General features: G+C 42.0%; 1 protein-coding gene and 2 long non-coding RNA genes across 5 annotated transcripts; 1 reads left to right on the top strand and 2 right to left on the bottom strand.

The window, feature by feature from the left end:
* LOC117254679 (uncharacterized) lies at positions 1-27,074 on the bottom strand. Of its 2 annotated transcripts, none has more exons than XR_013490842.1 (3): positions 26,996-27,074; positions 531-587; positions 1-415 (listed from the first exon to the last, which is right to left on the bottom strand). It is a non-coding gene; the product is annotated as an uncharacterized LOC117254679 (long non-coding RNA). The 2 variants fall into 2 exon arrangements; XR_004501496.2 differs by lacking the exon at positions 26,996-27,074 and adding an exon at positions 686-752.
* On the bottom strand, positions 2,109-4,297 carry LOC117255890 (uncharacterized). 2 transcript variants are annotated; one of them, XR_004501581.2, is made up of 6 exons: positions 3,804-4,297; positions 3,110-3,208; positions 2,934-3,007; positions 2,779-2,835; positions 2,513-2,656; positions 2,109-2,389 (listed from the first exon to the last, which is right to left on the bottom strand). It is a non-coding gene; the product is annotated as an uncharacterized LOC117255890 (long non-coding RNA). The 2 variants fall into 2 exon arrangements; XR_013490841.1 differs by having other exon boundaries at positions 3,110-4,297.
* LOC144462586 (uncharacterized) lies at positions 11,165-12,136 on the top strand. The gene is made up of 4 exons (XM_078166748.1): positions 11,165-11,209; positions 11,354-11,427; positions 11,528-11,584; positions 11,693-12,136. Exons 2-4 carry the CDS (start codon positions 11,371-11,373, stop codon positions 11,882-11,884), a joined length of 306 nt encoding a protein of 101 aa, XP_078022874.1. The 5' UTR covers positions 11,165-11,209; positions 11,354-11,370; the 3' UTR covers positions 11,885-12,136.
* Positions 27,075-27,374: the final 300 nt, after the last annotated feature.

The following is a 27,374-nucleotide window of genomic DNA, read 5'->3' as shown; positions in this document are numbered from 1 at the left end:
GTTTATGAAGTTTATTGTGCAGATAGTACAGAGAATAAAGTGATTTGGATCTGCATGTTTGAGTGAACTACAATGATGAGTGTAGCAACATCATGGTTAAGATAACGTCATTACAATTTGAAAAGAAAAAAAAAACAGTTGACATGATAAACTGACACAAAACAAAACTGATGTCAAACATCTGTCTCATTTAATACTGTTTTTTCTGTACTCATCAATCTCTGCTCAGATTTTACTTTTTAGAAGGAATAAGCGGAGCTAATAGATTGGCGAAGTAATCAATGATGTTCTGGACAACCGCAGGCACTGGCACTGGCACTGGTGCAGGCACTGGCACTGGCAGTGGAATTGGAATTGGCGCAGGCACTGGCACTGGTGCAGGCACTGGCAATGGCCTAGGCTGTGGTCTATAAACCTTGGAGAAAATCAGAAACATTCATTGTCAAACACACAAAAGAGGATGTTAAATGGTTTTTACAGTCACTGACATTCAGGTGTGTTGATTGTTGAGGGATAGTGAGAGCACTCACCTCATTGGACCTCGAGTCAGAGTCGGACTCAGACCGAGCAACTCGTTTGCGCTCCATCTGTGGAAATTCCACAAGTTTAATGTTACCAACATTATACTATCACAGTTAAAGTGGTGTCAGAACACTGGTATCGAGTATGACAGTGTTACACTTACAGGATGAGCCGGAGCGAGGCTCAGGAGGCATCCAAGCACAAGTGCTACCTTCAGTATGGTTACAGTGATCACACCTGTTGAAAAGGAAATAATAAAGACTTCATTAACAACAGCAAAATTGCCACCATCCTCACACAGAAAATACAGAAACCATATAATCACCTTTTAGTCTTGAGCAGAGTGTCTCGCAGATGGTCGAGGAGGTTGTTGTAGTGCTGCTCTGAATGTTGGGCTTTTCTTATATACACTTACAGGAGCACATGTCACCTCATTAGCATTCAGAATTCTTGGGAAATCCTCTTTCCCCACATTTCAAGGTGTGACTACTGATCAGAGATGGAAACCACTCCTGGATCAAATGATATGATTCATTTCAGAACTATTTTAACAATGGCTCATAACAGAAATCATATAGTCCACTGCATTGGATTGTTTACACCAATCTTATTATCAGTTTTAGTTTTGTCAGATAACATTTTATATCACTGCTGTTGTGTAGGTTTAGTCTCTATCTCCGCCCTTCAGTAACGGCAAATCAGAAAACAGATGGAACTAGAAAAGTGCACTCAGTAGAGCGCAGATCTCTGCCAGGTCGTTGCGGCCACTCAGGATAATTCCTGTAATTCCAGCGGATGTGCTGCAGCGTGTTTCAGAGGTGTCCCATAAGCTAAGAGAAACACATGCCTTGCCTAATTTTGATGGACGCTTGTTCATAACTGGACTTGTATGGTGTTAACTTTGTAGGCTACAGGAAAACAAAGTGGAAACTAACAACAAAATTGGGCAAGCAAGGTGCTCCTTTTTCTGAAACACTCCTGTCGTGGTTTGATGCTGTGCAGCAGACAGAACAAAACCTTGTCATAGTTGCACCCAGCAAAAATGTCCTTCCTGAAAACAAAAGGCTGCCAATGTGTATTTTCCTTCAGCTTTTCAAATTTAGGAAAATATAAAGTTGCGACAACATAAATTTATAATACGCAATGACCATCATTTGTCATTTGTAATGTAGCACCAATAATATTAACAACATAGTAAAAATGATCAGCTGATATCCAGCAACTAATTAAACACTTCCCATTACATTTAACTAATGTTATTATTTAAAACAAGCAGCAGTTAATAAATATATATTGATTCACAGACTAAGTGGCAACCTGAGATACAGTGTGTGCTGTACAAATACAATATGATGAAACAGTGGTGGCTCATTCTGACCACAGTCCTCTCAAAGCTCAGACAGACACTCAGAGGTGTTTGGAAACACTGAAGGTGCTGAAACAATCCGTCTATCCAACTATCTATCTACCTACCTAAGAATACAGATACACACTTTTCTACACATCTCCATTAATGTTTCTTACATATGCATTTTAAGAAAACCCAAATCTTTGCTCTGTGTTTTCCAATTTTAAAGTTTATTCAGAATAAAGTGTCTTTGATCCACATGTTGGATTCAATTAGAATGAAACAAAAGAAACAATTGTTGGTTCTTCGTAATACATTGACACAAAACAAAAGCTGTGTCATGCAAAACTGGTTTTCAATCACTTATTAATTAATTACATTTAGATTGTATTGTGTAGCAGAAGCTGCACCAGTAGTTGTAGCAGGTCACTTTTCAGCATGGTAAGAAAGTCTGAGACATTGTAGGAAATCCACTGCAGCCGTGGTAGTAGTCACCGTGGTTGGCTTGGTTGTGGGACTCTTAAAGAAAAACAAAGGCATCCAATGTCAGCTGTACAGCAGAGGAGTCTCTAAGGAATTTAACAGTGACTGACTTTCAGGTGTGCTGAATGTTGAATTGTAGAGGAGAGAGAAAGCACTCACCTCATTGGACTTTGAGTCAGATCTCTGATTACATTTCAGATTTTACTTTTTAGTAGTAGCAGGAGGTGGAGTTATTAGTTTACTGAGGATGCCAATAAGATCTTGCCAAAATTTTGGCACCGTCACCGTCTGTGGCCCAGCAGCCTTCAAGAAAATCAGAAACATTCACTGTCAAATACGCATAAGAGGATGTTAAATGATTTTTACAGTTATTAACATTCAGGTGTGCTGAATGCTGAATTGTAGAGGAGAGAGAAAGCACTCACCTCATTGGACCCCGAGTTAGAGTTGGAGTCAGACCGAGGAACTTGTGTGTGCTCCATCTGTGGAAAATCCACAAGTTTGATATTACCAACATTATACTATCACAGTTAAAGTGGTGTCAGAACACTGGTATCGAGTATGACAGTGTTACACTTACAGGATGAGCCAGAGCGATGCTCAGGAGGCATCCAAGCACAAGTGCTACCTTCAGCATGGTTACAGTGATCACACCTGTTGAAAAGGAAATAATAAAGACTTCATTAACAACAGCAAAATCACCACCATCCTAACACAGAAAATACAGAAACCATATATATATATAAATATCATCACCTTTGAGTCTTGAGCCGACTGTCTCACAGATGGTCGAGGAGATTGTTGTGCTCTGAATGTTGGGCCTTTCTTTTATATGCTTACAGGAGCGGCTGTCACCTCATTGACATACAGCATTGTTGGGAAACTGTAAATATTAGGAAATCTTCTACTTCCACATGTCAAGCTTTGATTAATGATCAGGGATTAAAAACCAAACCTGGATTATATGGTATGTGGCATTCAATTACAGTTTCAGTTTCAATTACGTTTAATTATCAAGATGGCCGCAGTGTGAGTGAGCCAGTCTGAGTCATGGTCTGCTTGCTATTTTTTTCATCTTAAACCTGTGGCCATGCATTGCTTGATATTAAATTACATTTAACAAATTAGTAGGACTAACCTAACAAGGCGCGTGACTGGCTTGACTAAGTGACAGATTTACTCCTCATATCTTTAAGGAAATCAAATCGCCAACAACTGATCAAACAATGGATCCAATCCAAATGAAGTCTCTGCACGATACCATCCATCAAGTTAAACAGGATTCAATGACTTAGTTTGACACTAAAGTTGATCCGATCTTTGGCACCTTGAGTGGTATGGAGAGATCCCTATCCACATTAGGGGATCATGTGTCGCTACTGGAACAACGTGTCGGAGTAAATGAAGACAACCTACCCGGGTCAAACAACTCGAAAATGATAATAAATACCTGGTTGATAAGGTCGAGGATCTTGACAATCGGAGCAGATCTGCAAATCTGCGCTTTCTCTGGATACCAGAGGCCGCAGAGGGCCTCTGGTACAACATTCTTGGATTTATGGCTGGTCTGATCCCTCAACTCCTGGGCAAAGACGACTTTCCCACACCGCCGGCTATCGAGAGGGCACACCGCACTCCTGTCCACAAAGTCCACTCAAACGAGAGACCCAGTCCTAGGCCTATCCTGATCAAGTTGCTCCACTTTCAAGATAAATTAAAGATCCTTCGCCTAGCTCGTGGAAAAATAGATCTGACTTTTATCGGCAGCCGCATCTTCATCTACCCGGACTATAGCACTAACTTGACGAGGAAACGATTAAACGGAGGCTCCGGGAAATGGGTCTCGAGTATTCCCTTTGTTATCCTTGCACTCTGAGTGTTGTAGTTGATGGAGAAAAACGATTTTTCAGCGACCACAAAGCTGCTGAAGCTGCCTTCATAACATCCATGAACTCCTCCATGAACTCTCCTGTATAGCCTACTGATGCCCATTGTTGTGCCATTCATCCACAACCATTACCTCATGTTGCAGCATGATAATGCACGGCCCCATGTTGCAAGGATCTGTACACAATTCCTGGAAGCTGAAAACATCCCAGTTCTTGCATGGCCAGCATACTCACCGGACATGTCACCCATTGAGCATGTTTGGGATGCTCTGGATCGGCGTATACGACAGCGTGTTCCAGTTCCTGCCAATATCCAGCAACTTCACACAGCCATTGAAGAGGAGTGGACCAACATTCCACAGGCCACAATCAACAATGTGATCAACTCTATGCAAAGGAGATGTGTTGCACTGCGTGAGGTAAATGGTGGTCACACCAGATACGGACTGGTTTTCTGACCCCCCCAGACCCCCGCAATAAAGCAAAACTGCACATTTCAGAGTGGCCTTTTATTGTGGCCAGCCTAAGGCACACCTGTGCAATAATCATGCTGTCTAATCAGCATCTTGATATGCCACACCACACCGGTGGGATGGATTATCTCGGCAAAGGAAAAGTGCTCACTAACACAGATTTAGACAGATTTGTGAACAACATTTGAGGGAAATGGTCTTTTGTGTATGTAGAAAAAGTTTTAGATCTTTGAGTTCAGCCCATGAAAAATGGGAGCAAAAACAAAAGTGTTGCATTTATATTTTTGTTCAGTGTAGTTTAACAGTGCTCGGTGGCATCGGGGGGAAACACAGCTGGGCAAGAACAAAAGTTAAAGCTATGGTCTACGTTTAGAAAGATTGATCACTATTATTAACATCATTTAGATGGTGGTTATGGCCCAATAGTGCTAGCGACACAATGTGAAGAGCAAAAGGAACCAAAAAAATCCATTCTCTCTGGCGGCTGCAGGCCTGCAAAGAAATTGACCAATCACAGCCATCCGGTCCGCATGGGAGTTACTCCTTGCTCAAATTTGCACTCTCTCTCTCTTACCCTGCATCCAATCCCCTCGCTCCATTTTGACACTCCTCTGCTCCTCGTCCCGCCTCGTCCCAACCCCCCTCCGCATTTGAAAGTTAGAGCGGTTTGTAAGGCCCTGAGCGATTCAGCTACACGAGCTTCGATATGGAAAATACAGAGAGCGACAGCAGCAAGTGGCCTCTGCTTGCCCCACCGGCAAAGGCCGAAAGGAAGCGTAAGTCTGCCCCTGAAAAGGCAGAAATGAAGAGGAAATGCGACAAATTGAGGGCTCAAAGCAGAGTAAACATCGGGTCATCCTTTGACCAATGGAGAAAGCTCCGGCAAGACCTGGGCCTGAAAAGTGATGCTGATACAACGGAGTTTTTGTTGAACAGATAATATTTCGTTTTTATTGTGGATGTTGTGACATAGATAACTGTATGCCAATGCTGGCTTTTGACTGTGAAAGCTGCTGTTAGTTTTTTGTGTGGTTAGACGGCGTCGAAACATTTTTTGTCTGCAATATTGTCAACACTTGTTTACTTGTTCGACGGAGACGTTAGCCTTATTTTTGGCATTGTAAGCTACAATTGCTATCATGTTTACACATTGTCACATCAGCATGTTTATGTGTCGTTAGGAGGCTCCGAGGGGTGGGGGACACGAGATCGGAGGGGAGGGATCATGGAGCACAGAGGTGTGTGTGTGTAGGGAGGAATGCTTTTTTCAAATCATTCTCATCGTCTTTCTAAACATAGACCATAGCTTTAAGGCGGTGGGAGTAGTGGGAGATGGGTCCAGCAAACACCAGCTCTCACCTGGGAGAGCGGTGTTTGCATCCCCGTAAGATTAAAAGCCAGACCCTGTTCTTTTTTCCTAAACCTAACCATGTGCGTTAGTTGTTGGAGCAGCCATTAAACCACAGAAGAAGAAGGAGCCGTGTTTACGAGTAGGATTTAAGAAACAGGCTAAATGACATGTAGTAGGGAGTAGTGAATGATTTCGGACACATTGCACACTCTTGTACAGTAGATGGTGGTATGCACCTGGAAGTGGAGAGAGCTGAGAGATTTGAAAGGTTTTAAAACTGATCCCGAGTTGGCCCTTTTCCTAATCGACAGGTATGTAATTTTTGTTTTTATTTAGAGAATATACCGCAACTTGTTAGACGTCGTTTCACTTCAATATATGACAACATGGAAGTTATAAGCAAGCTAAATGTAACGTTAGCTGATGTGAACCGCTTTTGTCTAGTAACGTTACAACAAACGCCACAAAATTATCTGTGACTGTGACCATGAACACAAATATACAGCAGGCAGTTGTTCTCAGTTTATAAGAAATTCAGAGCTACACCAGAACATTTATGATTTTCCTCTCGCTCTCCAAAACAAATGCATGCGGTAATTGCCGGTTGCAGTCGAGATTTTATGAATGAAGCCGAATGCCGACTGCAGTCAGAATTTTACAACACCAGGCTGTGGGTGTCATACCGCTTTGACCAAAGGGGACACTATAATCAACGAAAACGTATGGATGGTGATTTTGCTGTTGTTAATGAAGTCTTTATTATTTCCTTTTCAACAGGTGTGATCACTGTAACCATGCTGAAGGTAGCACTTGTGCTTGGATGCCTCCTGAGCCTCGCTCTGGCTCATCCTGTAAGTGTAACACTGTCATACTCGATACCAGTGTTCTGACACCACTTTAACTGTGATAGTATAATGTTGGTAACATTAAACTTGTGGATTTACTACAGGTGGAGCACAAACGACTTGCTCGGTCTAGCTCCAACTCTAACTCGGAGTCCAATGAGGTGAGTGCTTTCTCTCTCCTCTACAATTCAGCATTCAGCACACCTGAATGTTAATAACTGTAAAAATCATTTAACATCCTCTTATGCGTATTTGACAATGAATGTTTCTGATTTTCTTGAAGGCTGCTGGGCCACAGACGGTGACGGTGCCAAAATTTTGGCAAGATCTTATTGGCATCCTCAGTAAACTAATAACTCCACCTCCTGCTACTACTAAAAAGTAAAATCTGAAATGTAATCAGAGATCTGACTCAAAGTCCAATGAGGTGAGTGCTTTCTCTCTCCTCTACAATTCAGCATTCAGCACGCCTGAAAGTCAGTCACTGCTAAATTCCTTAGAGACTCCTCTGCTGTACAGCTGACATTGGATGCCTTTGTTTTTCTTTAAGAGTCCCACAACCAAGCCAACCACGGTGACTACTACCACGGCTGCAGTGGATTTCCTACAATGTCTCACAGACTTTCTTAACAACCTGAAAAGTGACATGCTACAAATACTAGTGCAGCTTCTGCTACACAATAAAATCTAAAATGTAATAAGTAGGCTAAATGAAAACCAGTATTGCACGTCATAGGTTTCATTCTAATTGAATCTAACATGTGGATCAAAGACACTTTAAATACACTTCAAAATGGAAAACAAGGAAGAAAAATGTTGGGTTTTCTTCAAATTCAAATGTAAGAAACATTAATGGAGATGTGTAGAAAGATGTGTATCTGTATTCTTAGGTAGGTAGGTAAGGTAGGTAGGTAGGTGGATAGATAAGCCCCTTTTACACTGCCAGATTTTCCATGAATGTTGGGCTGTGTTGCCGGCAAGCTGCAAGCATTTAGACACATAGGGCCGGATTGGCAAGTTGTTCCGAGGTGCCCAATTTTCCACTTCGTAGGGTAGTCATATTGGCGGAACCCTTTTAGTTTAAACAGACCGAGGCCACCTTCCGCAACGGGAGGGGCTGTTGATGACTTGTGGGAGGAGCTGTTGATGAAGCTGCACGTGCGAGCCACTGGCGGTGGATGAACAGGAAACAGCTGATAGCAGGAATGAGCAGCTAGTAGCAAGAGGGAAATGCAAACATGACGGACACTGTAAAGATGAGCAACTGGGGGGACAAGGAATTGTGCACCCTCCTTGCCCTCGCAAACGAAGAGGCCGTTAACTGTCAGATGACGGGGATGGTGAAGAACAGGCCGACTTATGAGAGAACCGAGAGAGTACTGTTTACGCCACACGCTGAGCTACACATTTTACTTGCTCACGCCCCCCCATTGCCCTGAAAAAGGCGCATTCTGTATAAACACAAGTAGGCAGGCGGAATTTTGCTGCACTCCCCGATTTTGTTTTTATACTGCCAATGCTGAAAAAAGACTGATTGGGTTTTCCTACAAATTTGCACAATTCCTATCTAAAAAGGGTTAGAAATAGATAGATAGATAGATGGATGGATGGATAGATAGATAGATAGATAGATAGATAGATAGATAGATAGATAGATATTGTATTTGTACAGCACACACTGTATCTCAGGTTGCCACTTCCTCTGTGAATCAATATATCAGATGTCAGCTTGGCATTTTTAAGTGTTATTAATATTTTTAATTACTTGTGCGTGAAAAGGGTAATTGGCATTCCAGTCTGAAAGATATGGCCGATTATGGAGGATTTTCCTTGGAAAAAAACAAACAAACAAGTAAAGTAAATTCCATCATCACAAATTAATAAAATTAAAAAAACAAAAGAAAAACAAAACTTTTCTTAAATTTGAAAAGCTGAAGGAAAATACACATTTGCAGTCTTTTGTTTTCAGGAAGGACATTTTTGCATCAGCGTTTCGCCTTCCCAATTTTGTAGACTTGCAGATTTTGTTGATTTGGTCATTTTTCCTTGATATTTCTGCTTTTACCAAAAGTAATTATGTTGGCTGTTTAGTTGAATTGTGCTGAGCCATTGTTAAAATAGCTCTGAAATGAATCACATCATTTGATCCAGGTGTGGTTTCCATCTCTGATCAGTAGCCACACCTTGAAATATGGAGAAAGAGGAATTCCCAACAATTCTGAATGCTAATGAGGTGACATGTGCTCCTGTAACTGTATATAAGAAAAGCCCAACATTCAGAGCAGCACTACAACAACCTCCTCGACCATCTGCGAGACACTCTGCTCAAGACTAAAAGGTAATTATATGAATATAATGATTATGTGTGAGGATGGTGGTGATTTTGCTGTTGTTAATGAAGTCTTTATTATTTCCTTTTCAACAGGTGTGATCACTGTAACCATGCTGAAGGTAGCACTTGTGCTTGGATGCCTCCTGAGCCTCGCTCTGGCTCATCCTGTAAGTGTAACACTGTCATACTCGATACCAGTGTTCTGACACCACTTTAACTGTGATAGTATAATGTTGGTAACATTAAACTTGTGGATTTACTACAGGTGGAGCACAAACGACTTGCTCGGTCTGAGTCCGACTCTGACTCGGGGTCCAATGAGGTGAGTGCTCTCACTATCCCTCAACATACAACATACCTGAATGTCAGTGACTGTAAAAACCATTTAACATCCTCTTTTGTATTTGACAATGAATGTTTCTGATTTTCTCAAAGGCCAGGCCAAAGCCTGTGCCAGTACCTGTGCCAGCGCCAGTGCCGGCCCCAGCCCCAGCCCCGGCTGCCCCGGCTGCCCCGGCCCTCCCGGATTTTGTCAAGAACTTTTTTGATGTGCTTTCCAAACTGGCAACTCCACCTACTCCTCCTAAAAAGTAAAATCTGAAATGTAACCAGAGATTGATGAGTACAGAAAAAAAAACCAGTATTTAATGAGACAGATGTTTGACATGAGCTTTGTTTTGTGTCAGTTTGTCATGTCAACTGTTTCGTTTTCTCTATTCAAATTGTAATGACGTTATCTTAACCATGATGTTGTTACACTCATCATTGTAGTTCACTCAAACATGCAGATCCAAATCACTTTATTCTCTGTACTATCTGCACAATAAACTTCATAAATAGAAAACGTGGACCAGATGTGTTTGTGTTTGTTTCTCAAACATTAATGAAGTTGTATAGGAAGGTGTGTATCATACAAATGATTAGATATGTACATCATAATAAAGCAGCATAAAACAGAGCTCAGGAATCACATCCAGTTTCAACACCTTCACTGTTTCCCAACACCTGTGAGTGTCTGACTCTTTGAAGGACTGTGGTCAGAAGGAGCCACCACATGAACAGGTTTCATCAGATTATATTTGTACAGCACATGTTAGGTTGTTGTTTACTCTCCATTAAAAAGATTAAAATCATGTGTGGGAGGTAAAGCTTCAGTCATTAGTCCATATAAAAGTCTGTAAATTAATGTCTATTCATTAGCTGCAACTTGTTTTGAATGATAAAATCAGTTAAATGACTGTATCCATCTGACAAAGACAGTAGTGCAGTTTTCGGGGTTTTGTTTTCTATTGTATGTTTGTGATATTAGATGTTTCATATCTTTTGTCTTATATCCTCCTGCAGCATAGAAGGAAAATAAAGTTTGAATAAGTAATTGGGATGTAAGATTGTTTAATAATGTTTTATAACATGTCTTGTCTGTTTTAATTGTTCCTACTTTGTTGTGCTGCAGCCTACAGACAAAATTAATACCATAAAAGTCCAGTTGTGAACGAGCCTCCATCAAAATTAGGCAAGGCATGTATTGTTATTATCTTATGGGACACCTCTGAAACACGCTGCAACACATCTGCTGGAACTGCATCTGTTTTCTGATTTGCCGTTACTGAAGGGCGGAGATAGAGACTAAACCTACACAACAGCAGTGATATAAACGTTCTGACAAAACTAAAACTGATAATAAGATTGGTGTAAACAATCCAATCCAATGGACTATATGATTTCTGTTATGAGCCATTGTTAAAATAGCTCTGAAATGAATCATATCATTTGATCCAGGAGTGGTTTCCATCTCTGATCAGTAGCCACACCCTGAAATATAGAGAAAGAGGATTTCCCAACAATTCTGAATGCTAATGAGGTGACATGTGCTCCTGTAAGTGTATATAAGAAAATCCCAACATTCAGAGCAGCACTACAACAACCTCCTCGACCATCTGCGAGACACTCTGCTCAAGACTAAAAGGTGAACATTTACATATATATGTATATATATATATATATATATATATATATATATATATATATATATGGTTTCTGTATTTTCTGTGTGAGGATGGTTGTGATTTTGCTGTTGTTAATGAAGTCTTTATTATTTCCTTTTCAACAGGTGTGATCACTGTAACCATGCTGAAGGTAGCACTTGTGCTTGGATGCCTCCTGAGCCTCACTCTGGCTCATCCTGTAAGTGTAACACTGTCATACTCGATACCAGTGTTCTGACACCACTTTACCACTGTGATAGTATAATGTTGGTAACATTAAACTTGTGGATTTACTACAGGTGGAGCACAAACGACTTGCTCGGTCTGAGTCCGACTCTGACTCGAGGTCCAATGAGGTGAGTGCTCTCACTATCCCTCAACATACAACACACCTGAATGTCAATGACTGTAAAAACCATCCTCTTTTGTGTATTTGACAATGAATGTTTCTGATTTTCTCAAAGGCCAGGCCAAAGCCTGTGCCAGCACCTGCACCTGTGCCAGTGCCAGTGCCAGTACCTGTGCCAGTGCCAGTGCCGGCCCCAGCTCCAGCTGCTCCGGCTGCCCCGGTTGCCCCGGCCCTCCTGGATTTTGTCAAGAACTTTTTTGATTTGCTTTCCAAAATGGCAACTCCACCTACTCCTCCTAAAAAGTAAAATCTGAAATGTAACCAGAGATTGATGAGTACAGAAAAAAAACAGTATTTAATGAGACAGATGTTTGACATGAGCTTTGTTTTGTGTCAGTTTGTCATGTCAACTGTTTTGTTTTCTCTATTCAAATTGTAATGACATTATCTTAACCATGATGTTGTTACACTCATCATTGTAGTTCACTCAAACATGCAGATCCAAATCACTTTATTCTCTGTACTATCTGCACAATAAACTTCATAAATAGAAAACGTGGACCAGATGTGTTTGTGTTTGTTTCTCAAACATTAATGAAGTTGTATAGGAAGGTGTGTATCATACAAATGATTAGATATGTACATCATAATAAAGCAGCATAAAACAGAGCTCAGGAATCACATCCAGTTTCAACACCTTCACTGTTTCCCAACACCTGCGAGTGTCTGACTCTTTGAAGGACTGTGGTCAGAAGGAGCCACCACATGAACAGGTTTCATCAGATTATATTTGTACAGCACATGTTAGGTTGTTGTTTACTCTCCATTAAAAAGATTAAAATCAAGTGTGGGAGGTACAGCTGACTTTTTTCAGTTATTAGTCCAAATAAAGGTCTGTCAATTAATGTCTTTTTATGAGCTGCAACTTGCTTTGAATAATAAAATCAAAAAAACGTTTGAATCAGTAATTGGGATGTAAGATTATTCACTGATGTTTTATTACATGTCCCATGTAGTGTTCAGTGTCTACCACAAAACGTACAATTAATCACAGTAACTGAGAGTACACTGCTGTCCCTTTTCCCTCCCTTGTAGATCTGCCCAGGTGTGCTGCATTACTTAACAAGGTGCAGTGCACCTGGCATGGAGGAGGTGCTTCAGAGCTCCTGTGCCAGCAGCAGAGGAGAGAGGCCTCCGGTGTGGGGACTGCTGGTCCTGCTGCCTCCCAGCATGGGATTTTTGTTGTCTTGTTTGCTTGTTCTACCTGTAAGTGCTTTTTGAAGTGTTAATGTGGTTATTTTGGGTCAGTGTTGGAGTTTTGTTCGCCCCATAGGGCCGCCGGGTGGGGCTCAACACTTCGGCAGTGACTTGCGGCATCAGACGGGGACGAAAAAAGCCTTGCTTTAACGTAAGCATAATACACTGCTGGTCATTGTTATAGTTTAAGGGCACTCAGCTCTCACCTGGGCGAGCGGTGTTTGCGTCCCGTAAGATCACAAAGCCAGACCCTGTTCTGTTTTCCTAAACCTAACCACGCATGTTAGTTGTTGGAGGAAAGAAAACATCAATTTGCGGTGTTGTACTGACGTAGTGTGTTTTTATTTTGAAAGAGACAGTACGAGAACCTAACCTATGTAACTTTTCTTGCCCAAACTCTAACTACCAAACTTTACGTTAAGTATGTAACATGAAAACATCCAACCATTATTCTATTCCTAAACCTAACCTACATTATTTTCTTTAGCTATGTTTGTATCTTTTTGTTAAGTATGTCATTTTTTAAATTTTTTTTTAATGTGCATTATGGTAGGATGTAATATTAACCATTGTTTGAGTGTAACCGGTGGACTCTAGTGATGTCTGCGTTGTGTAGATACAAAGAAACCCAGACCGTGGATCTTCGGAGGCGATCTCCGTTCATTCCTCTCCTGACAACAGGTGGCAAAAACAAAATCCTCTGTCAAACACAACCATACAAACTCCAGCCTCTACACAAATTAAGCCACATAAGATTATGTCAGCATAATCTGCAACAGCAAAAGGGGAGAGGCAAGGCGGGAGACACCCCTTTATAGGTGGGGTACCCCCAAAGGTGAATGTAGGGGTACAAAAACTGGGTATCAAACGTTCCACATATTAGATGTGTAAATTTGCAGGAAAGCCCAATCAGTCTTTTTTCAGCATTGGCACTATAAAAACAAAATCGGAGAGTATGGCAAAATGCCGCCTACCTACTTTTGTTTATACAGAATGCGCCTTTTTTGGGGCAATGGGGGGCGTGAGCAAGTAACAAAACGTGTAGCTCAGCGTGTGACGTAAACAGTGATGTGGGAAAACTGCGGCTGGTCAGTCCTTCGGTGATTCTCTCGTAAGTTGGCCTGTCTTTCACCGTTCCCATCATCTGACGGTTAATGGACTCTTCGTTTGCGAGGACAAGGAGGGTGCACAATTCTTTGTCTCCACAGTTGCTCATCTTTACAGTGTCTGTCAGGGTTGCGTTTCCCTCTTGCTACTAGCTGCTCGCTAATTCCTGCTATCAGCTGTTTCCTGTTTATCCACCACCAGTGGGTCCTACGTGCGGCGTCATCAACAGCTCCTCCCACAAGTCATCAACAGCCCCTCCCGTTGCGGAAGGCCTCCTCAGTCTTTTTAAACTAAAAGGGTTCTGCCAATATGTCTACCCTACAAGGCGGAAAATTGGGCACCTCAGATCAACTCACCAATCCGGCTCTGTGTGTCTAAACGCTTGCAGCTTGCCGGCAAAACGCCCCAACATTTGCGGAAAATCGGGCAGTGTAAAAGGGGCTATTGAGCACGGAGGCCTAAGCATGTCAGGTAACACCAACTGAATCACATTTTGTTTAATTGTAATACTCAACATTACAATTGTACATTTGACTTGTCACACACATTACAGCTGTATATTTGACCCTGTTACATGAGGACACATTGTTCTGCAACATTAACTGTGAGGCTGTGCCATCCATGCAATAAATGAGTGCATTAATTTTGAGTGTGACTGAATCTTCATAGTAAATAGATAAATAAAAGATACCTTTAAAGACAGCAGTGATATATATTGCACTGCTATCTGTTGTTAGTGTTGTTTAACTTTGTTGTGTAATGAGTACAAGAGCTGATCTTGAGACTTATATGTAGTGTTTTGGTTGCACTGGTGCATTTTGGATGTGAGATCAACTGCTGTGTTGATTACATGAAATTCTTTTATCAGGATAACCCCTTGAGATGTACCATCTCGTTTTCGAGGGGGTCCTGAACAAAATACCACAAAAACATTACACTCATACTGCCAAGATAAACACAACAGAACAGAAACAAACAAACAAACAAAACAAAAAAAACACAAAACAAACAACAACAACAACAAAAAGTCACACAGAGCCTACAGTTACAACATAATAAATAACAGGGAATAATGATCATTAAAAATATAGCCAAGTGTTACTGTAAAATGTAAAATGTCAGTGAAATTGAGTGGTTCAGTAAAGACAGAAGAATGAGAAATGAGATAAAATTGGAAAGGTGTTATAGTCTACATGTACAGTTGGTATGAAAATGAGTTGCCAAGGCATGTTTAAACAGTCTGAAAGAAGAAATGGAGCGAATATTTACTGGTAAATTATTCCAGTCAGAAGGCGCTTTAAACATAAAAGCTTTTTTTGATGTGGACTTTGAAACATTAGGTACTGAAAAGAAAAGCTGTACAGTATGTCTTAAGTGATGAGTGGAGGGAAAAGGAACCAAATGCTGTTTCAAATAAAAAGGATAGTTGAAATTAACACATCTGAAGATAAATTGCAACCAGTGAATCTGTCTTCTTATATGAGGTGTGGGCAAGTCAAGAAGTTCATACACTGTGCAGTGATCAGTTGTGAATGAGCAGTTAAGAATAAATCTACACAATCTATTATAAACTACAGTAAGAGGAGCAAGAGAGGTATTAGAAGCAATGCAATACACAGAATCAGCATAATCCATTATTGGCAATATAAGTTGAAGAGCAATCTTTTTTCTGACTATAAGTGGGAAACAGTTTCTGGAATGGAAAAGGAGACCAAGACTATAATTCATTTTATGTACAATGTGATTAATATGGTAGTTAAAAGAAAGCTCAGAATCAAGGTATAGGCCCAGGTATTTGGTGTGGTCAACTTTCTGCAATGTAGTGCTATCCAGACAGGAAATACGACATGAATGTGTTTTGCATTTGGATTTGATGTTCTGTTGAGTGCCAAAAATCATAGTATGTGATTTAGTTTTATTGAGGAGTAACTTATTAACTGCAAGCCAGTGTTGTAAGTTATTAAAATCAGACTGTAAGTCTGCTTCAATCTGTACTATATTTGTATGTGATGTGTATATATAACCGTATCATCAGCATAAAGCTGAACAGAACACTTACAAATAGAGGGAAGATCATTAATAAATATGGAGAAAAGAAATGGACCAAGCGTTGATCCTTGAGACACACCATACTGTTGAGTTAAAATGTCAGATTTGTTTCCATTAATAACAACACATTGTTTTCTATTGTGAAGGTATGAGTTGAACCAGAGTAATGCAGTGCGTGAAAGGCCAATAGCGTGAAGTTTATCCAGAAGAATGTAATGATTAACCAAGTCAAGCCAAGCCTTTGTCAAATCAATGAAAATTGCACCAGTTAGTTCAGAAGTGTTCGAAGCAGTGAGAATACCGTTAGTTAGTTTTAGCAGTACAGCAATTGTAGAGTCATTGGAATGAAAGGCAGACTGAAAAGGTGACAGGATATTGTTTTGATTAAGATAGCATGACAGTTGATTATAAATTAATTTTTCAAACACTTTAGCAACAGAGCAGATGACAGAAATTGGTCTATAGTTGTTCAGATCTAATACATCGCCACCTTTATGTAAGGGAGTGATGTGGGAACATTTCCAGATACTGGGTAATTCAAAGGTGGACAGAGACATATTGAAGAGATCACATAGAGGATACATAAGTACATGAGCTGATAGTTTTAGAAATTTGGCTTCGATTACTAGGTTGTAAATTACCACAAAAAGATGATTCAGGCACTATAGAAGAAACTGATGAGAAGTGCTTATTAAAGGCTTGGGCCATTAAAAGTGGTTCTTGTAAGATTTTATTATTAACTTTAATTTGCTTAGGTACAGATTTGTTAGATGCATTAGTTATTGTTTTGATCTTAGCCCAGAATTGTTTAGGATTTTTGAAGTTTTCAGTAGAGATTCTTTGTAATAATTAGATTTGGCATTTCTCGCCATGGTTTTACTTAGATTTCGTAGCCTCCTGTATTCATCCAAATCAGCATGATTCTTAGACTAATGAAATGTGGCCCGTGCAGCATCTCTCTGCCTGAAAAGACTAATTAAGTCAGCACTTATCCATGGAAGGTGCCTGCCTTTTACTTTGGTAGTTTTCAGAGGAGCATGTTTGTCAATAACTGTATTCAGTTCAGAATGTAAAAAATCCCACACATCCTGGACATCTGGTATTAACTGATACCTATCCCAGTTAATTGCAGTTATATCATTAATAAATTGATCTACATTTAGTTTTTTATATTGTCGAATTGTAATTACACTGAACAAAAATATAAATGCAACACTTTTGTTTTTGCTCCCATTTTTCATGAGCTGAACTCAAAGATCTAAAACATTTTCTAAATACACAAAAGACCATTTCCCTTAAATATTGTTCACAAATCTGTCTAAATCTGTGTTAGTGAGCACTTCTCCTTTGCCGAGATAATCCATCCCACCGGTGTGGTGTGGCATATCAAGATGTTGATTAGACAGCATGATTATTGCACAGGTGTGCCTTAGGCTGGCCACAATAAAAGGCCACTCTAAAATGTTCAGTTTTATCACACAGCACAATGCCACAGATGTCGCAAGTTTTGAGGGAGCGTGCAATTGGCATGCTGACTGCAGGAATGTCCACCAGAGCTGTTGCCCGTGAATTGAATGTTCATTTCTCTACCATAAGCTGTCTCCAAAGGCGTTTTCAGACAATTTCATCCAACCGGCCTCACAACTGCAGACCATGTGCAACCACACCAGCCCAGGACCTCCACATCCAGCATGTTGACCTGCAAGATCGTCTGAGACCAGCCACCCGGACAGCTGCTGCAACAATCGGTTTCCATAACCAAAGAATTTCTGCACAAACTGTCAGAAACCGTCTCAGGGAAACTCTTCTGCATGCTCGTCATCCTCACTGGGGTCTGGACCTGACTGCAGTTCATCATCGTAACCGGCTTGAGTGGGCAAATGCTCACATTTGATGGCGTCTGGCACGTTGGAGAGGTGTTCTCTTCGCGGATGAATGCTGGTTTTCACTGTTCAGGGCAGATGGCAGACAGCGTGTGTGGCGTTGTGTGGGTGAGCGGTTTGCTGATGTCAGCGTTGTGGATTGAGTGGCCCATGGTGGCGGTAGGGTTATGGTATGGGCAGGTGTATGTTATGGACAATGAACACAGGTGCATTTTATTGATGGCATTTTGAATACACAGAGATACCGTGACAAGATCCTGAGGCCCATTGTTGTGCCATTCATCCATGACCATCACCTCATGTTGCAGCATGATAATGCACGGCCCCATGTTGCAAGGATCTGTACACAATTCCTGGAAGCTGAAAACATCCCAGTTCTTGCATGGCCAGCATACTCACCGGACATGTCACCCATTGAGCATGTTTGGGATGCTCTGGATCGGCGTATACGACAGCGTGTTCCAGTTCCTGCCAATATCCAGCAACTTCGCACAGCCATTGAAGAGTGGACCAACATTCCACAGGCCACAATCAACAACCTGATCAACTCTATGCGAAGGAGATGTGTTGCACTACGTGAGGAAAATGGTGGTCACACCAGATACTGACTGGTTTTCTGACCCCCCCAGACCCCCCCAGTAAAGCAAAACTGCACATTTCAGAGTGGCCTTTTATTGTGGCCAGCCTAAGGCACACCTGTGCAATAATCATGCTGTCTAATCAGCATCTTGATATGCCACACCTGTGAGGTGGGATGGATTATCTCAGCAAAGGAGAAGTGCTCACTAACACAGATTTAGACAGATTTGTGAACAACATTTGAGGGAAATGGTCTTTTGTGTATGTAGAAAAAGTTTTAGATCTTTGAGTTCAGCCCATGAAAAATGGGAGCAAAAACAAAAGTGTTGCGTTTATATTTTTGTTCAGTGTAGTTTAACAGTGCTCGGTGGCATCGGGGGGAAACACAGCTGGGCAAGAACAAAAGTTAAAGGTATGGTCTACGTTTAGAAAGATTGATCACTATTATTAACATCATTTAGATGGTGGTTATGGCCCAATAGTGCTAGCGACACAATGTGAAGAGCAAAAGGAACCAAAAAAATCCATTCCATTCAAAGAAATTGACCAATCACAGCCATCCGGTCCCCATGGGAGTTACTCCTTGCTCAAATTTGCACTCTCTCTCTCTTACCCTTCATCCAATCCCCTCGCTCCATTTTGACACTCCTCTGCTCCTCGTCCCGCCTCGTCCTAACCCTCCTCCGCATTTGAAAGTACGAGCGATTTGTAAGGCCCTGAATGATTCAGCTAGCCTGAGTATCAGACTGAAGCTCCCAGAACCTTCAGTCTGACATGGCTTCCATTGAAGGCGATTTACAAGGGGGAGGGAATTTGATTTTTTCCCTAACCAATCAGTAGAGATCAACGACTCACCCAGAATCTGACGTCATTAGTATCCGTGCCTCGGGGGTGCCGAAAACAAGCGAGCATTGCCCGTTTAAAATGTCTCCGTCGTCGTGCACGCCCAGCTGCATTGCCGTTAAATCCAGTTTAGCAGCTTCCTTAATTTGGTCCTCCATTAACGCGAGTAGTGGCGAAATACCTCGATAGCATCGTTAATGTGGTCTGTAGGATCTGTAGCGGTCGCCATTGTTGCTATCCTAACCAGTTACCCACCAGCGTACAGCTTGACATCAGCGTGGCACTGATCGGCTAATCGCTAGACTCGCCCCCACCCCCGGCGTTCATTGGTCTGTCCATCGTTTGGACGAGACAAATCGCAAATTCATTGAAGTATGTCAGACCAGTAATGCAAGCCTACTCAGTTGAGTGGGCGGGGTCTATGGTCTGGAACCAGGCTATGATTCAGCTACACAAGTTTCGATATGGAAAATAAAGAGAGCGACAGCAGCAAGCGGCCTCTGCTTGCCCCAAAAGTAAGCGTAAGTCTGCCTCTGAAAAGGCAGAAACGAAGAGGAAATGTGACAAATTGAGGGTAGCAGAGTAAACATCGGGTCATCCTTTGACCGATGGAGAAAGCTCTCTCGGCAAGACCTGGGCCTGAAAAGTGATGCTGATACAACAGAGTTTTTGCTGAGCAGGTAGTATTTCGTTTATATTGTAGATGTTGTGACATAGATAACTGTATGCCAATGCTGGCTTTTGACTGTGAAAGCTGCCGTTAGTTTTTTGTGTGGTTAGACGGCGTCGAAACATTTTTTGTCTGCAATATTGTCAACACTTGTTTACTTGTTCGACGGAGACGTTAGCCTTATTTTTAGCATTGTAAGCTAAAATTGCTATCATGTTTACACATTGTCACATCAGCGTGTTTATGTGTCGTTAGGAGGCTCCGAGGGGGGGTCCATGTCATTGGTCCGACAGCCCATTGGTCCGACATCCCATTAGTCCGATGTCCCGTTGTTCAGATATGTGATTATACTAGGCTATACTGTATTTGTGTACCATAGAGGATCAGGAAACGCAGCAAAAGTAGGCTACTGGTCGAGATACAAGTGTCATAGAGAGGGCACGCAATTCCTCCTTCCTGCTATAAGCTGTTTCCTGTTTATCCACCGCCAGTGGGTCCTACGTGCGGCGTAGAGATTTTGATGACGCCGCACGTAGGACCCACTGGCGGTGGATAAACAGGAAACAGCTTATAGCAGGAATTAGCGAGCAGCTAGTAGCAAGAGGAAAACGCAACTCTGACAGACACTGTAAAGATAAGCAACTGGGGGGACAAGGAATTGCGTGCCCTCCTTGTCCTTGCAAACGAAAAGGCCATTAACTGTCAGATGACGGGGACAGGGAAGGACGTGCCAACTTACGAGAGAGTCACCGAAGGACTGACCAGCTGCGGCTTCCCTCCCACATCACTGTTTACGTCACACGCTGAGCTACACGTTTTGTTACTTGCTCACGCCCCCCATTGCCCCGAAAAGGCGCATTCTGTATAAACAAAAGTAGGTAGGCGGCATTTTGCCATACTCTCTGATTTTGTTTTTATAGTGCCAATGCTGAAAAAAGACTGATTGGACTTTCCTGCAAATTTGCACAACTCCTATCTAATATGTGGAACGTTTGATACCCAGTTTTTGTACCCCTACGTTCACCTTTGGGGGTACCCCACCTATAAAGGGGTGTCTCCCGCCTTGCCTCTCCCCTTTTGCTGTTGCAGATTATGCTGACATAATCTTATGTGGCTTAATTTGTGTAGAGGCTGGAGTTTGTATGGTTGTGTTTGACAGAGGATTTTGTTTTTGCCACCTGTTGTCAGGAGAGGAATGAACGGAGATCGCCTCCGAAGATCCACGGTCTGGGCTTCTTTGTATCTACACAACGCAGACATCACTAGAGTCCACCGGTTACACTCAAACAATGGTTAATATTACATCCTACCATAATGCACATTAAAAAAAAAATTAAAAAATGACATACTTAACAAAAAGATACAAACATAGCTAAAGAAAATAATGTAGGTTAGGTTTAGGAATAGAATAATGGTTGGATATTTTCATGTTACATACTTAACGTAAAGTTTGTAGTTAAAGTAGTTAAGGTTTGGGCAAGTGAAGTTAGGAAGGATAGGAAGGAAAGTAAAGTTACATAGGTTAGGTTCTCGTACTGTCTCTGTCAAAATAAAAACACACTACGTCAGTACAACACCGCAAATTGATGTTTTCTTTCCTCCAACAACTAACGCACATGCTTAGGTTTAGGAAAACAGAACAGGGTCTGGCTTTATGATCTTATGGGACGCAAACGTCACTCTCCCAGGTGAGAGCTGAGTGCCCTTAAACTATGACAATGACCAGCAGTGTATTATGCTTACGTTAAAGCAAGGCTTTTTTCGTCCCCGTCTGATGCCGCAAGTCACTGCCGAAGTGTTGAGCCCCACCCTTAGGCGGCCCTATGGGGCGAACAAAACTCCAACACTGACCCAAAATAACCACATTAACACCCTCAAAAAGCACTTACAGGTAGAACAAGCAAACAGGACAACAAAAATCCCATGCTGAGAGGCAGCAGGACCACCAGAGGCCTCTCTCCTCTGCTGCTGGCACAGGAGCTCGGAATTTGGCTGGCAGTCTGAGCAAGGCCTTAAGCACCTCCTCCATGCCAGGTGCACCGCACCTCGTTAAGTAATGCAGCACACCTGGGCAGATCTATAAGGGAGGGAAAAGGGACAGCAGCACAAAACACATATAGCCCTAACACCACCAATCAATCAACTCTGAGTATGTTCAGCCTGAGGGAAGCACGTCCACAATGAGCTTATAAAGCCATCATCAGTGGAGTGGAGATGAAATGATTCTCAAGCACAGTTAAAGGCAGAGCGACGTACTGAATTAGACATGCTAATGACTGCATGTGCAGAATCAGAACATGTCTTTAGACATCAGTCTAACGCAGCAGCTGCAGCCAAACAGTGTCGGGTGGCATAGGAAAAGTTAACAAAAGTTAATGCGTGTCTGATATACAGAAAATATAGAAACATTTTTATATCTTAAAACTGTTCATATATTTTGATATAATTTGCAATATCCTCTTATTCAGCTGTAATCCAATGGGGCCAAAACGCACTTGGCAGCAACTCAAAATCAAGCACAAAACTTAGGCTGAGGTTAACTGAATTGTTGAATGTCACTGTAGCCAACAGGAAGAAGGCTGAGGCCCAAAAAACAGGTGGTGGGCCACCATCAGCCCCATTCACCCACACAGAGGAGCTGACTCTTAGCCAAAATAGTGGGCCGCCTGTTGCTGAGGGCATCCCAGGGGACAGCTCATCAGAGCCCATCAGCCCTCAGGATACCAGTGCTTATATAAAGGGTATATTCACTATTTGCGAGTACACAAGAAACTGTGGGTCCCTTTATCCACTCTGCACAACTTAACCCTGATGTTGACATTTCACCTTTGTTATATTGCAACAGTTCCTGCTGATGGAGCGATTACCCTCCTGGAGCCTCCTGCCACTGCAGATTTTCACATGGTTGTAAGTCAGTGAATATTGCACAGAGTTTGTGTGATGGTTTTGAGTGGCCTACATCAACATTTTTGTTCCTCTTTACCACAGGAGGATGATGGAGACACAGTGTCCGTAACTGCTTTACGGACACTGTGCTTTAATATTAAAGCACCATGCTCTTTATTTGCAGGAAATGAAGAACACAGACAAATAAAATCACATCTGAAAGAAATGATCTGTCCTCAGTTCACTTGAAAGCAGTGAAGAATGCTTAAACAAAAATGCATCTGACAGGGGACTGGTGGGAGGTAACGAGGGGATTACTAAGAAAAATGGTTGCGAGACAGTGTGTCTCACTGCTTGTCCATCCTGCCCATCGGTGGGGTGGAAGAGATGATCTTCCTCTGGGTCATGTCTCTGTACGGCAGGTTGATGCTCTCCTCTCAATATAGCAATATTGTGGAGCGTGACACAGGCCACATGCATGTCACATGCTCACTTTAGCGTGATCCTGGAAGCGGGTCTTGAGAATGGCAATGGACATCAATCCTCGCTCTGGTTCTGCAGTGAGCCAGGTTGTAGCGTTGCTGTGGTCCAGGGTCAGGGGTCATCAGAGAGGGCAGGCAGGGGTATCCTCTGTCACCAAGTAGGATGCCATTAAACTGTCCTGTATGAGTGGTGGAGGTACAGGTTACAATTTTGACATTTTTCTCCCATAATTATTGGAGGAGGGAAGATCAAATTTTAACTTACCCTGTGCAAATTTATGGCTCAGTGTAGACTCACGATAAATCCGTGAGTCATGGACAGAGCCTGGCCATTTGGCTTCAGCACTGTGGGCTGCATCACATATCACCTTCAGTGCAGAATGAGAACCATCATTAGTACTTTACGCAACAGCAGGCTTGAAGAGACTTGAAGAGATCATATAGAGCAAGATGTCAAAATGTTTGTGGCTGCAGTCATTGCTTTTAAAACACACTTCCAGGAAAACTCATGGATAAATGTGTTAGCTGGCTTAATCAACCCACTAGAGAGACACAGGTACATTTGCCCAGATGTAAAAGTTAAAAAAAAATGTTCTTAAGACAAATGTATCTTAATTTCATACATGAGAGTAAAATGTAGATTTTCTCTTTTAATTCATCTTGTGTTTTTGCTTGTAATTAACTGAATTGTGTAATGTATCTGCAGTCTTGAAGTGAAACTTTTGAGAGACAGTACATACTCTGCCTCGTCTTACCTGCACATTGATGCTGTGAATTGACTTACGATTCACATAGTCTACATTCTCAGATGGCGCTATGATGGGGACGGGAGTACCATCAATGCAGCCAATTACACCAGGGAATCCTTAAATGTATTAAAAGTACTTATAAATAATTGCATCATGTATCCACGTAGACTCATTTCTTATTAACATTGACAAACCTGCAGTTCTGTGGAATTCCTCTTTGATGATGCTCAGTGGAAACCACAAAAGCAAGCAAAAGTCTTTTCAGAGCCAGCATCACTTTTCTTACGGCCTGACAAACTGTTGCCTTACTGATGTGTTCAGTGTCCCCAGTGTTATAAAGGAAAATGACGCTGGCGAAGAATCAAAGGGCAATGCATAAAATTTGCTCCAACGATAATGCAAATCCACAATGTGTGATGTTTGATATGGTTGGAGGAGATTGTTCAGATAAATGATGGAGTGTGAGCTAAAATGGTATCTTTCATAGAGATACTCCTCCGCGAACGATAGGACATCCAAACGAGGTTTTATCACCCTCTCCTGATGCAACAGCCTTTGAATTATTTGTGCCTCCACGTCCACGACTTCATTCAGAAAGGGACATGCCATGTTTCACCTTCCTGCTACACCCTCAGCGGGCGATCAGCCTCAGGCTTTAATGATGTAGGTGTGATTTAATGTATTTATCACACCTACACAAAACTGTGACCAAACAAAACCTTGTCATCTCAAACAAAAAGAAAACACAACCAAGTTGCTGAGCACAGCGCAAAAAATAGAAAAAACAACTTGCTGAGGTACCCCAACCCTGACCAGCATATCAAGACAGCTAACTAACCTCGCTGAAACCATGAATAATTTAACCAAACAGATGACATCTACACTCAAACACTTGCTACAAGTGAAACAAGCAAACAAGACAATAAAAATCCCAGGCTGAGAGGCAGCAGGACCAGCAGTCTCCACACCAGAGGCCTCTCTCCTCTGCTGCTGGCACAGGAGCTCTTAAGCATCTCCTCCATGCCAGGTGCACTGCACCTCGTTAAGTAATGCAGCACACCTGGGCAGATCTACAAGAGGCCATTTACATGTACACGGTGATTTTGATAAACGGAGACATCTTCCTTCGTTTGTGCCCTTCGTTTACACACAAACGGAGATTTCTCCTCTGAAAATGAGTCTTTCTAAAAACTCCGGCCAGAGTGGAGATTTTGGAAAACTCCGGTTGCACGTTTGCATGTAAACTGAGATAAACAGAGATAAACGGAGTTATAGGCAACCAACGTCACAGTATGCACCGGAACTTGCGCCTGTGTCAAAAGTGCGACCTATGTTGCTATGGTGACAATGGATACATGGAAGGCTTGAGCTTCGCGTTACACTGCCACCTACAGGTTTGGCATGCTCTTGTGTATATATACACGGGTAAGTGTAAACGAAGATCTTTTTGAAAACAGAGATGGTGAAATGTCCGTTTATGAAAATAGCCGGCAACGTGTAAATGGCCTCCAAGGGAGGGAAAAGGGACAGCAGTGTACTTTCACTTACTGTGATTAATTGTACGTTTTGTGGTAGACACTGAACACTACATGGGACATGTAATAAAACATCAGTGAATAATCTTACATCCCAATTACTGATTCAAATGTTTTTTTGATTTTATTATTCAAAGCAAGTTGCAGCTCATAAAAAGACATTAATTGACAGACCTTTATTTGGACTAATAACTGAAAAAAGTCAGCTGTACCTCCCACACTTGATTTTAATCTTTTTAATGGAGAGTAAACAACAACCTAACATGTGCTGTACAAATATAATCTGATGAAACCTGTTCATGTGGTGGCTCCTTCTGACCACAGTCCTTCAAAGAGTCAGACACTCACAAGTGTTGGGAAACAGTGAAGGTGTTGAAACTGGATGTGATTCCTGAGCTCTGTTTTATGCTGCTTTATTATGATGTACATATCTAATAATTTGTTTGATGCACACCTTCCTATACAACTCATTAATGTTTCTCATACATATGGATTTTAAGAAGAACAAACACATCTGGTCCACGTTTTCTATTTATGAAGTTTATTGTGCAGATAGTACAGAGAATAAAGTGATTTGGATCCGCATGTTTGAGTGAACTACAATGATGAGTGTAACAACATCATGGTTAAGATAACATCATTACAATTTGAAAAGAGAAAACAAAACAGTTTTTTCTGTACTCCTCAATCTCTGGTTACATTTTGACTTTTACTTTTTAGGAGGAGTAGGTGGAGCTGCTACAGTAGGGTGGCAAAGAAATCAAGAACGTCCTTGACCAAATCTGGGATGGCTGGGGGGGCCGGAGGGGCTGGGGGTGCCGGGGGTGCCGGGGGTGCTGGGGGTGCTGGAGGGGCCGGTGGTGCCGGAGGGGCTGGGGGGGCAGGGGGAGCTACTAGTTTGGTGAGGGCATCAAGAAGGTTCTTGACAAACGCCGGGAGGGCCGGAGGGGCAGGGGGGGCAGGGGGAGCCGGGGCCGGCACTGGCACTGGCACAGGTATTGGCACTGGCACTGGCCTAGGCACTGGCACTGGAATTGGCACTGGCCTAGGCACTGGCCTAGGCACTGGCACTGGCCTAGGCCATGGTCTGAAAACCTTTGAGAAAATCAGAAACATTCATTGTCAAATGCACAGGATTTACAGAGGATTTTAAATTATTTTTACAGTCACTGGCATTCAGATGTGTTGAATGTTGAACTGAAGAGGAAAGTGAGAGCACTCACCTCATGAGAATACGAGCCAGGGTTAGAGCTAGACCGAGCAACTCGTTTGTGCTCCACCTGTAGTAAATCCACAAGTTTAATGTTACCAACATTATACTATCACAGTTAAAGTGGTGTCAGAACACTGGTATCGAGTATGACAGTGTTACACTTACAGGATGAGCCAGAGCGAGGCTCAGGAGGCATCCAAGCACAAGTGCTACCTTCAGCATGGTTACAGTGATCACACCTGTTGAAAAGGAAATAATAAAGACTTCATTAACAACAGCAAAATCACAACCATCCTCACACATAATCATTATATTAATATAATCACCTTTTAGTCTTGAGCAGAGTGTCTCGCAGATGGTCGAGGAGGTTGTTGTAGTGCTGCTCTGAATGTTGGGCTTTTCTTATATACAGTTACAGGAGCACATGTCACCTCATTAGCATTCAGAATTGTTGGGAATTCCTCTTTCTCCATATTTCAAGGTGTGGCTACTGATCAGAGATGGAAACCACTCCTGGATCAAATGATATGATTCATTTCAGAGC

The sequence above is a fragment of the Epinephelus lanceolatus genome, chromosome 3 (genome assembly GCF_041903045.1).
Source record: "Epinephelus lanceolatus isolate andai-2023 chromosome 3, ASM4190304v1, whole genome shotgun sequence".
Classification (NCBI taxonomy): Eukaryota; Metazoa; Chordata; class Actinopteri; order Perciformes; family Serranidae; genus Epinephelus; species Epinephelus lanceolatus.
This window is presented reverse-complemented; position numbering and strand designations above follow the sequence as displayed.

Excerpts from the sequence above, each read along its gene's own strand:
- LOC144462586 (XM_078166748.1), top strand. The coding sequence starts at position 11,371 with ATGCTGAAGGTAGCACTTGTGCTTGGATGCCTCCTGAGCCTCACTCTG. Across the intron at positions 11,428-11,527 it reads GCCTCACTCTGGCTCATCCT|GTGGAGCACAAACGACTTGC; the intron begins GTAAGTGTAACA and ends GATTTACTACAG. Across the intron at positions 11,585-11,692 it reads CTGACTCGAGGTCCAATGAG|GCCAGGCCAAAGCCTGTGCC; the intron begins GTGAGTGCTCTC and ends ATTTTCTCAAAG.